This window comes from Entamoeba invadens, assembly GCF_000330505.1.
Source record: "Entamoeba invadens IP1 unplaced genomic scaffold scaff_1105074724957, whole genome shotgun sequence".
Classification (NCBI taxonomy): Eukaryota; Evosea; order Mastigamoebida; family Endamoebidae; genus Entamoeba; species Entamoeba invadens.
The window spans coordinates 302,690-313,880 of record NW_004191594.1 but is presented as its reverse complement, the minus strand read 5'-3'; the positions used below and the strand labels follow the sequence as shown (position 1 = coordinate 313,880).

The 11,191-nt window shown below is 32.8% G+C and overlaps 7 protein-coding genes across 7 annotated transcripts; 3 read left to right on the top strand and 4 right to left on the bottom strand.

Moving 5' to 3' along the window:
* Window positions 1-1,114: 1,114 nt before the first annotated feature.
* EIN_378390 (hypothetical protein) lies at window positions 1,115-1,828 on the top strand (the record flags this gene model as incomplete). Its single annotated transcript, XM_004182832.1, has 1 exon — window positions 1,115-1,828. One exon carries the CDS (start codon window positions 1,115-1,117, stop codon window positions 1,826-1,828), a length of 714 nt encoding a protein of 237 aa, XP_004182880.1.
* Window positions 1,829-1,927: 99 nt separating this feature from the next.
* Window positions 1,928-2,395, bottom strand: EIN_378380 (hypothetical protein; the record flags this gene model as incomplete). The annotated part of the gene is made up of 1 exon (XM_004182831.1): window positions 1,928-2,395. One exon carries the CDS (start codon window positions 2,393-2,395, stop codon window positions 1,928-1,930), a length of 468 nt encoding a protein of 155 aa, XP_004182879.1.
* Window positions 2,396-3,072: 677 nt separating this feature from the next.
* On the bottom strand, window positions 3,073-3,891 carry EIN_378370 (hypothetical protein; the record flags this gene model as incomplete). The annotated part of the gene is made up of 1 exon (XM_004182830.1): window positions 3,073-3,891. The coding sequence occupies one exon, from the start codon at window positions 3,889-3,891 to the stop codon at window positions 3,073-3,075; it is 819 nt and encodes a 272-aa protein (XP_004182878.1).
* A 1,657-nt stretch (window positions 3,892-5,548) lies between these two features.
* Window positions 5,549-6,118, top strand: EIN_378360 (hypothetical protein; the record flags this gene model as incomplete). The annotated part of the gene is made up of 1 exon (XM_004182829.1): window positions 5,549-6,118. The coding sequence occupies one exon, from the start codon at window positions 5,549-5,551 to the stop codon at window positions 6,116-6,118; it is 570 nt and encodes a 189-aa protein (XP_004182877.1).
* A 365-nt stretch (window positions 6,119-6,483) lies between these two features.
* Window positions 6,484-7,998, top strand: EIN_378350 (histidyl-tRNA synthetase, cytoplasmic, putative; the record flags this gene model as incomplete). Its single annotated transcript, XM_004182828.1, has 1 exon — window positions 6,484-7,998. One exon carries the CDS (start codon window positions 6,484-6,486, stop codon window positions 7,996-7,998), a length of 1,515 nt encoding a protein of 504 aa, XP_004182876.1.
* Window positions 7,999-8,143: 145 nt separating this feature from the next.
* Window positions 8,144-8,680, bottom strand: EIN_378340 (hypothetical protein; the record flags this gene model as incomplete). The annotated part of the gene is made up of 1 exon (XM_004182827.1): window positions 8,144-8,680. One exon carries the CDS (start codon window positions 8,678-8,680, stop codon window positions 8,144-8,146), a length of 537 nt encoding a protein of 178 aa, XP_004182875.1.
* Window positions 8,681-9,192: 512 nt separating this feature from the next.
* Window positions 9,193-10,812, bottom strand: EIN_378330 (DNA primase large subunit, putative; the record flags this gene model as incomplete). The annotated part of the gene is made up of 1 exon (XM_004182826.1): window positions 9,193-10,812. The coding sequence occupies one exon, from the start codon at window positions 10,810-10,812 to the stop codon at window positions 9,193-9,195; it is 1,620 nt and encodes a 539-aa protein (XP_004182874.1).
* Window positions 10,813-11,191: the final 379 nt, after the last annotated feature.

Here is an 11,191-nt window from a genome sequence, read left to right as displayed (position 1 = left end):
CATTGTTATTGACTATTCGATTTTTTATTGTTGGTGTTACAATCGATAAATGTGATAAACATGTTATAATCAATAATTTAAATGATATAATAAACTATTATGAATGGTGTACTATTACGATATTATATATAATAATACAAATTATTAGTACATTGTGTTTTTTTTTTCTTTTTTTATGTTAATTGTTCTATATTTAGATGATGAAAAATGCACATTTTATTTATAGATGATGATTTTGTATTATAGATTATTTACGATTGAATATACTATTTCAAATTTTTTCACGTTTTTTTTTAACAAAAAAGTTTTAATAAAAAATAGCGGAGGACTTTCATTGTTGTGTTAATTGTAACTAACTGGCTACGGAGATGTATCCAAAGTCTCCGCAAGATCAACGGAAACACTTTTCCATCAATAAATACAAATTCCCCCTTCACACAACTCAATTGCGGTTTTTATATATATTTGAAAAAATATTTATTTTTATTTCTTTATTTTTTTAAAATAAGAAATAATCTTTCGATTGCAAAATAATAAATATATTTTGATTATATATACTATATATAATTAATTTAATAAATAAAAATATGTTTGTTTCTTAATTAGTAAAAAATATAGTTATTATTAAAAATCATCATCGTGTATAGTAAAATTAATTTTTTTCTTTGTTATATTTTTAAAATCATCACCATATAAATAGAGTTCAAAATTCACTGTGATTTTTTATTTTCATAGTGATTTTCACACTTCATGATGATTATCAAATTCACTGTGATCGCCTTTACAACAATTATAAATAAAAAATGTATTAAATAAAAGTAATTTAAAATAATTAAAAATTTTATTTAATTTAAATAAATTTAATTTATTTATTATTTTATTTAAATGTTTTATTATAATTTAAATAGTACTTAACTTACTCAAATAACATATTATTTTTTGATATGCATTGTTTATAACAATTGCATATCATATAATAATTTGTAATAATAATTTATAATAAAAAATTTGAAAAGTCAACAACAAAAAAATCACTTTTTCCATCATTTTAAAAAGGGAAGAGAAAATGACATGATTGAAAAGCAAAGAGAAAACTTGTGATTGCTAGACCGGAATGACCATAATCTTGGGGCTCCTTTTTGGAGGAATTTTTGCTGTTGGCTTTGGTACGGAGGCGGAATGTACACAGAAAATTACGGTGCGCGTACTGCCATACCCATTCACTAAACCACAAACACTCCCACACCACCCATGCATAGATTTCCAACAAATTCCAGTGACAAACGACTACACCATCCTCCACAGAGTACAGCTTGCGTACCGTAATGGCATTATAGCTTATGGTTTCCAAAACACAACACTCTCTGTCAAACAATACGAAGAGGACATGGTGATGTCGCAATGGCTTTATGCAAACATGAAAAAAATTGAAGGAGCTGAGACTGACATCATTATGATAGCGCCACCACGACAGATGACAGACGACGAAGTAAACACGCTCTATGAAGTTGTTCAGAAAAAGACAAACAACTTTGTCGAGACGCTCTTTGGTGATGATTGCTTTATTCAACTTTATCTTCAAAGAAGCCAGCGAGAGAAGTTGACAATCACAAACGACAGACTGATGCCGTTCTGGCCAGACGAATCTTACAGAGCCATGCCTGGAATGCTCTTCTCTAAAAAGATGATTGAATATGTCAATGAGTTCGCGTGGAGTACGTGGTATGTTAATAGACATGACGTCTTATTCCAGCACTTCTGTGAAGTCGTTCAGAAGCCAATATATGTTTCGCCAATCAACATCTTCGGCACCGTCCCACTTTTGTAAACTGATTTGGAATAGTTCTATGACTTTCAATAATTGAGTTTTGCTAATTCGTGTTGTCAAACACAATGAACTGAATTACTCCCAAACTCTACTTAAAAATCAATTTAGATAAGGTCTTTGGTTGTTTGACATAGCATAGTCTCTTGCTCTGAGCTCGAGGGGTGTTGTATTGGTGTATTGTTGCATGGCATTGATTCCTTTGTAAACGATGCTACCTTTTTGAGGGTCGTACTTCACAGTATCCGCATAAACCGCTTTGCGACTTCCTTGGACGGTGTAGTCGATCGCGTTGAAAAAGAATGTCCCCGAAGACTCAAGCATATCAGAAAAGAGATAGCTTGGAGGGACGTTTGTTGTTTGAATTTGTTGTGGTTGTGTTTGAAAAAGACTTGTTTGTTGAGGAGCACCGAAGTTAAAAAATGATTGTTGTGCTTGTGGCTTAATTGGTGTTTGTGGATAAACTGGTTGTGGTGCAAAAAGGGAAGGTTGAGTTGACCCACGTGGTGTGAGAGGTTCGGCAAAAGAGTTGAAGGTATACTGTCCATTTGAGAGTGTCGGTCCGAACATAATAATCTTTATTGTTTCAAGTTCTTGAGTTTTTTTGAGTTTTATTAATTTCCATAAAACAATTGAATCAAAATAGTTTACTATAATTAATAACATTTTATATAAGTATTATTATTTTTATTATTGTAAATGGTTTATTAATAATTAATGAAGTTTAGGAAAAGTGTTATATTACTTAAGTTTTACAATCACTAATAATTATATTATTTATCAATAATATAAATAAATATATAATGTATTACATTTTTAATATCAATATAATACACATTAATTTAATAATAGTTTTTTATTGTACAACTTTTATATAGTTATATTATAATATTTTTATAATTAAATTTGAGTCAATAATTTTTAGTGTTTGTTTTAAATAGTTGTATTAAATTCTATGATATTATGAAATAAAATAATAGTTGATTTTTTAAATCAAGTTGAAAACTTCTTGAGTGAAATAAATCATATTTTTTTTATAATTCAAAACGTATATTTGTCAATCATTGCAAATATTAGTTTATAATAATTCACATTTTTTTGTGAATTATATTAGTTAAAATAATTGTTTTGAATTAAACTTAATAATTCAAAGATACTATAAGTTTATTATTATTATACTAGAAAGTAAACAAAATAATAATAAATAATAATAAAATTACAATACGAATATACACTTCCCCAACATTTTAAACCCATTGGACAACAATAAGAGACTCAAGTTGTGCCTCGTGGTATAAAGAAGCCGAGCAAAGTGGGTTACCAATTTTAGTTGAACCGCCGAAGAGTGATTTAATAGCCGGGTGAAAGAATACCAAAGAGTCTGACACGACCCAGAAAGCTCCATTACACGTGAACACCATTTTTGGTTCATTATTTTGGTGCAGAATAGTCTCTGGAGCATTATTTTCAATTTTTCTTTTCAGTGGAATGTAATTGGTCGTGTTAAACACAAAGAACGTTTCGTTCGAGAACTTCTGCTCGAAGGACATTGGGCATTTTTGGTAACAACCGAAGGTCTCCCCTGTTTTAAGTGTGACCAACACCATCACATTTCCTTTTCCAAAGACTTTGCTGTTGAATTCTCTTGCAGAAAGTCCATCTATTTCACTGTTATAAATGACTTGAGGAGTTTCCAAGTGTACCAAATTAGAAAGTCTTTCAGTAGTTGGGCAAAGTACAGAATAGTCCAAATGCGCCAAAGAGTCAACCGACTTTGATATGATCGGCAGTTGTTTTACTCTTTTAGTATTGAAATGCTTTTTAAAGAGCTTAGACTTTTGGGAAGGGAGTGGTGTACTTCGTGTGATCATTTCAGCAGTGCTTGGAGTTGAAATGACATCAATGGGGCAGTCCAATATGTCTCTAGAAGAGCTGACATGATTAGTGAAAGATGGTTGAGGAAATCCATCTTGTAAAGTAGTAAAGATAGGTTTCTCTGATACATCGATAGTATGTGAGAATATAAGAGAGTTAGTCTTGTGTAGAGTTGAACCATTGTTTCCCATAGAAGTGATTTGATTTGTTTCTTTTCAGTTTGGTTTTATACAAAGGTTTTTGGTCCTTTGTGGTTCTAAGAGACCAAAGTGGACATCTTCTTAATTTCAGTTGTTTTTGTGGACTATTTTCATATACAAGGATATGGTTTCAGCGAAAAACAATTCGAAAAAAAAGCTTAAAACTAAGCAATAGAAATACCAAAAAAACGGGGTTTGTTTCTCTTGTTTTTTTACTGTAATTTTGCCATTGACATCTTGTCTATCACAAACTGGTTTTTTGATTCGAAATTGGGTTTATTATGAAATTCAATCCTCCTTGGAAAGTGTTATTTCTTTTTAATCACATTAATGGTAAAGTTATAGCTCTGTTCTGGTTCATGGATCTTCGATATTTTTAGATTCCAATATTAAAACAATAAGTTTGATTTCAAAGGTAAAATTTGTACATTTGGGAAGTCATTATAAAGTTGGTTTGTTTACTCCAAAAAAAGAAAAATTTGTGTGTGATTTGTATTTACTTTTGGGTTGTTGTAAAAAAATAGACTTTGTCTTAAATCTGTTCACTAAAAATATATAACTAATTAAAAAAACCTTTTTTTAATATAACTTTTTTTTTGTTCAAATGGTGCATTAATAGTAAAATTATAATTTTTGTTAGTTATCAATTGCATAGGGTCATTTTTTCTTGACAGTTTTTTTACTAAAAATAAATCTAATATTTTGGGATGTGTCAAAAATAATCCCGAAATTTGCCAGGGTTATAATGCAAAATAGCTTTCGTTTTACCAATGAAAAGTTGGTCACACTTGTGAAAAGAAAAAACATGTTATTCATTTAAAACAACGGGTAATTAAGAAAAAATCTGAAACCACAAAAAAAAATTACAATTTACTAGTGTTATAGTAAAACAACCATAGATTATAGCTTGATGCGACGGAAAGGAAAATGGAAAAGCAGAAATAGAAAGATGAGGAAACGAAATCTAAAAAAGTTCATTTGAACAGTTAAAAAAGATAAAATAAATATTTATTTGAGTGAGATTCATGTATTTTAAACCACAATAAGCTTGTCAGAGCTAATATTTAATTAAAAAGGTAACTTTTTAATTAATATGAAAATAATAATTCAACTTTGGACAAATAATGTTTTAGTTCGTTTTAGTTTCGTAAATTAATGTTATACGACAAATAATATATGAAAAAATAAAGGTGAACTTTTCATTGTTGCAAGAAAAGTTATTTAAGACTTGTTCAAAACATTTCCAAGTTTATGAATTGATAATAACAACCGATAATTGAAAGGTTTACTTTTATTTTGAATACAAATAGAAGAATCTAAGGTTTAAGTTATACAGTTAAAAAATTATATAATCATATATAATAATATAAATGATAATAATGATAAAATAAAATTAAAATTGAATTTTTATCAATTTAATCCAAATAATTATTATAATTATATTATTCATACACAACACGAGTTTATAAACACAAACCATATAATTTAACAAAATCAATTAATATTGAATAAACAGAACAAGATGTGTATCACAAAAAATGTATTAAACCTTATAAATAAAATGTATTAATGTTATTACTACATTTCTTTGCTCTTAGAAACAACACATATCACTGATATAGAACTTTAAAACGATTTCGACACCTCAATGATAAAAGATCCCAGAAAACTACACGAAGAACTTCAACTCCAGCAACTTGATCAGTTGGAATCACACATAAATGTTAACGAACGTCTTCTTCACCAAATGTTATGGTTTGGTGATTACAGTTATTACAGTCACCGTCTCATATACCATAAAGACACTTTAAAAATCGAAACTCCAACGTTTGCAGAGAATGAACAAGGGTATGCTTGTGCCATTCTCTCAGTCCCTCTACAATCATTTTCCGTTAGAATTATTCAAGGAAAAGTTAATATCGGCTTCGTCACTTACACCAAAGATTTCCCACTCGATAACAACTTAACTCAACAAGCAGATGCCATTCGTGTTGTATTTGCTGATGGAACGTTTGTTGGACCCGAGTATGAAATCAATCGACCTAAAGCTGACTTCGACTTAACAAGTGGGGTGAGGACTGTTTCTTTAAATAGTGAAGACTACACCATATCAGTTTCCGACCAAACAACTTCAATCGTCGGATTTAAGAATGTGAATACTATTGGACTCTTCCCAATCATCGCTCTTAAGTCAGGTACTGTTATTCAAGTGCTTTAATGCATTCATTTTTCTGTATTACATTTTATAATATTTTTATAATTTCATTTAATACAAGAGTTCATTTTTTGTGTTGTTAGTTGTATTATAAATGTTAATTATATTTATTATAAAATATAATACATTGGTATTTTTCATTTTTGAGGAATACTGAAGTAACCATAAAAAACAGTAAACACCAAGTTAGTAATTTTTCTCACTAAATCATTGCAAAAAACCGATAAAAATACAACAGAAATAAACTTTGATTTTAATTCAGATTTTTAATATGTTACACAGAAAAACTTTGTTGAACTATTATAATGGACTTTTTTTAGAAAGCAACAATTAGGGTTTGTTGTGTTTTTTAATTCCTCAAGTACTTGATGTCGACTGAAGGCGTCACCCCCAAAGAATCAAAGGCCAGCCAACAACAACGCCCAAAGACAGAAAAGAAAAAGAAAGAAGACACAACGAAATTTTTAGTGAAGACTCCAAAGGGTACTCGTGACTACTTCCCAAAGATTATGAACGCAAGAGAGATGGCAATTCAAACGATTACACGATGTTTCCGTCGACACGGCGCCGTGTCGATAGACACTCCAGTATTTGAGTTAAAAGATATTTTGACTTCGAAATATGGAGAAGAAGGAGGCAAATTGATATATGACTTAGCCGATCAAGGGGAAGGTGAGAAGTTGTCGATGAGATATGACTTGACTGTCCCATTTGCACGATACATCGCCTCGAATGGAGTTAAGAAGATTAAGAGATATCAAATAGGGAAGGTCTATCGACGTGACCAACCTTATATGACAAAAGGAAGACAAAGGGAATTCTGTCAATGTGACTTTGATATAGCTGGGGAATACGATCCAATGATTCCAGACGCCGAAATCGTTTCAATATTGAATGAGGTTTTAACGGATCTTGAAATTGGGGAGTTCAGAATTAAGATCAACCACCGGAAAATCCTTGACGCTATATTTATTCTTGCTGGAGTGCCACGAGAAAAGTTCCCCGCCATATTCAGTGCAGTCGACAAGTTGGACAAAGCTAGTTGGGAAGATGTCGAGAAGGAGATGGTAGAGACCAAAGGGTTAGATGCCGCAATAGCCAAGAAGATAGGAGAGTACGTTAAAATGCACGACAAACCCAAAGAGATGTATGAGAAGTTAGTCGAGATGAAACTTGAAGAAAGTGCTCCCGAGGCCATGCATGATATGAAGTTACTCATCCAGTATTGTGAAGCATTTAACTGCTTAAATCGGGTCGAATTTGATTTGAGTTTAGTCAGAGGGTTAGACTATTATACTGGTGTTATCTTTGAGGCTGTGATGGTTGTTGGAAATACATCTGTTGGGTCAATAGCAGGTGGAGGAAGATATGATAACTTAGTTGGTATCTTTGGACCAAACAAGATCCCATGTGTAGGCTTCTCTGTAGGACTTGAAAGAATTATGATCATCTTAGAGGAGAAATTGAGTAAGACTGCAAAACTCTTTGAAGCTCAAACAGAAGTCTTTGTATGTTCTGTAGACAAAGATAGACTTATTAATCGTCTCGAATACTTAAATAGACTCTGGGCAGCTGGAATCTATGCGGAAACTATTCAAAAGCTTAACCCGAAAATTAAACAAGAACTGAGAGATGCCGATGATATCGGATGTTGCTTTGCTATTGTCTTTGGTGGTAATGAACTCGAACAGAAAAAGGTGACTCTTAAGAACTTGAGAACACAAACACAAATCACTCTCGACGACGACAAATTGATCTCAGCACTTGTCGCTCGACTCACTAGAAAAGAAATTTATTTGACTCAAGACCCAGAACTCTTCGCTACAGAAGAAGAAATTAAAGTTTTCACCCTTCAGAGACACAAACTTGCAAGCGGCATCTAACTTTACTCAATCTAGTTTTGAATTATAGTTTATTATACTATTGTACTCTAATAAATTTAGTATTAGAATTTATCAAATTATAATAGTATAAAAATACTATTATACGTAAATAAATAATTAATAGTAAAAGTACTACTACTATAAGTTATAAACAAGACAGAGCTATTAAAGCATCTACCTTTCTCTTCCCGACACCTATGCCATTGAAAATGTGGTTGAAGTGATTGGAGACGATATAAGCATCTCTGACGTGTGAATCAAAAGAACAGAATCCATCTTCAGTCACAGTAAAGGCAGATGGACACCTCACTATAAACGGAGTATCCCTCCCACCGAGTTCTAATGACTTCAAGCCACTCTTTCGCTTGAACACGAGAGGTACTAATTCATCCAAGTTGAAACAAAAGAGTTGCATGAATGGCGTTTTTGAAAGCGTCCGCTTCATCGAGTTTTGAATCGCAACAACGTCATCGTGATAAACACCAAAGTACTGGTTCATCACTTTGACCAGAACAATAACATTTTTTTGCCCACCAACTAAATTGTAAAATGTTATTCTATCAAAGCCATCAACTCGACTGTTGTAGAGAACTTTCATATCTTCGCAACACGTCAATCCACAGAGAAACTGCGAGACATAACTTCTTTCAAAAGTCCCATAGTCCTGTTGTTGAAGCTTCATGTCTTCGATAGAATGAGGTAGTTTGTGTTTTTGTCTTAAAGAAAAACGATGAGTTATTGAGCTTCCAATCCCAATTAATGAGAGCAATTTCTCTCTGAAAAATTCTTCAAAAAGAAATTGTTGATATTTTCTAAATTTCGGTGTACTCACTGAGCCGGAACGAATCCCAATCACGGAATTTGAGAGCCCCATGTACTTTACATTTTTATAGTCCTCCTTTCTGCTTTTTCTTGCCTTGGTCATTCGTTTTGGTAGACCAAAACGATCTTTGGTCGTTCACTTTCTATTTCCTTGTTTTGTTAGATTGTTTGTTTGTTCTTTTCTTCACTATTTGTATCATATTATTTATAATAAATTACTATAAATTGTACTATTTGTTTCTAGAACTATATAATAAAGTAATGGTTTCTTAAATTAATTTTTTAATTGGAACATTGAAACTATTTATATTATGTTTATAGTTAATTATTAATAAAAGAATAGAATGAGTGAGAAGAATCAATCAATTACTCTTATGATTCATCCATCTTATTTTCTACACTCACTTTCTCTTCTTTCACTTCAACTTTGTCTTTTCTTTCCTCAATTTCCATCTTCACTTCTTTCTTTGTTTCTTCATTGTTTTCGACAATCTCCTCTTCGTCCATTTTAAGTTCATCAATCAGTTTTTCGACAGAGTCTCTGTTCTTTTCATTGACCATCTTTTTAAATCGTCGATAATAGTTGTTCGGATGTGCGATCTCAGGCACTTCCTCATTCCACGCCTTCCCATTTAACAAACACAAAAGTTTGGTACACGCTTGCATCGGCAATTTCGCGTCGACGGAGTTCATCACGTCCTCATAAATAGATTCCCTTTCGTTCCCCTCCACTCCTCGAAAATCCAATAAGTCTTTCAAGTTATTTCTCACATCGTCCTTACTAAATTTCAACGTATTCATGATACACCCATCACAATCCCCCACATTTCGATTGTGAGACATCAACCCAACACACCCATACGACGAATAATCCTTCTTCCCTCCAACTTTCCCGTACGCATGTTCTATAGCATAGATGGCGTCTTTGTCAAGCCTCTCCACCTCGTCAATGTACTTTTTAGTTCCATCCATGTCAAGTCCCATCCCTTTCAAAAACAGCACAAGCTGCAATTTCCCAAAGTGTTTCAAGTGCTTCTCTCTTTTAAATCTCCGGTATATAGAAAACGCACAAGGAGCAAACATCCCAAGTGACTCTCTTGCCTCCTCAATTGAACACTCAGCCTGTGCATATCCCTTCTCCGATATACTTTTAACCATAGGAACATTATCCATGTAAAACTGTAACATTGGGTGGAGTTCTGTCGGTACTTTTGCCATCAAATCTGCGTTTCCCATCTCCTTAATGATTTCCTGGATTTTGCCTCTGTATTTCAGTGTCACCAAATCGATGATTTCTTGTTTCGAGATGAACGCAAACCCATCTCGCAACAGAAGTTCTCGAGTGCGGAAGAATTTGCCCGCTTCGTAAAACGGCACTTTGACTAACGGAAGCGCAAAGTACTTTTGCTCATTTAAAAAGACATTTTCAACGTCAGTGATTGGCTGCGGGTGGTAGTCATATTGTCGTAGATACCCGTCCAACCCTTCCATTGATATTGTTGCTATTCGCTGAGCAAACAACGACATCTCGCTCTGTACAAAGTAACTCGCAAGCTGTCTGTAGTGTCGTGCGTTTGCTTGGAAGTCGCAGAACGCCGCAAAGAAGAGTGCAAAAGAGACGTTGTCGTAGTACTCTGTCTCTTTCGTGACTTTGACCAACGCGCTCATCGCGTCGTCGGGTATGATACCAATACTGTTCTCTTGGAGCTTTGCGTACAACGCGCGGTATATAGTCCAACGTGTTTCTAAACATTTGAAGACATCACTCCACACGATGTTCCCAATGGAATTAAAAGTTTCAAAGAACTTATCGTAAGTCGGGATTAACTCTCTATTTCTATTAATGAGTGATGTGGTAATGACACGATGAGATTGCGGGATCCTACCGGCTGTTGTTTGAGGCTTTTGTGGGGAATTTGCGTTACTATATGGTTTCGGGGAATTGGGAGCACTTGGGTTCCGCTTCTTCGAGGACTTCGTCACCAAAATCATTGTTATCACTTTTCCAAGATTATACTCATGAGTTATTTGGTTTTTTCTATTAGTATTATTATTATTAAATAAATTAGTAATCTTATTAATTAGTATTAATGATATGGTTATAATACATTAAATCTTATAAATATATCATTTAATGTATTATAATTTATTATACTAAAAGTAATTACATGTTAATTAATATTGCTATTAATTATAATATTCTTGGAAAGAAGAAAACTAAAAAAGTGAGAAGTGGCGGAATGGAGAATCTTATTGACTTTGTCAACTCATCAACAAGGCAGAACGAGAGGACAGAAGAGGGAATTTTAAAAAAGAAAGCAGTGATGTTTTGGTGCAAAATGTGCCTATCGACGAAAACGCGCAAGTAAAA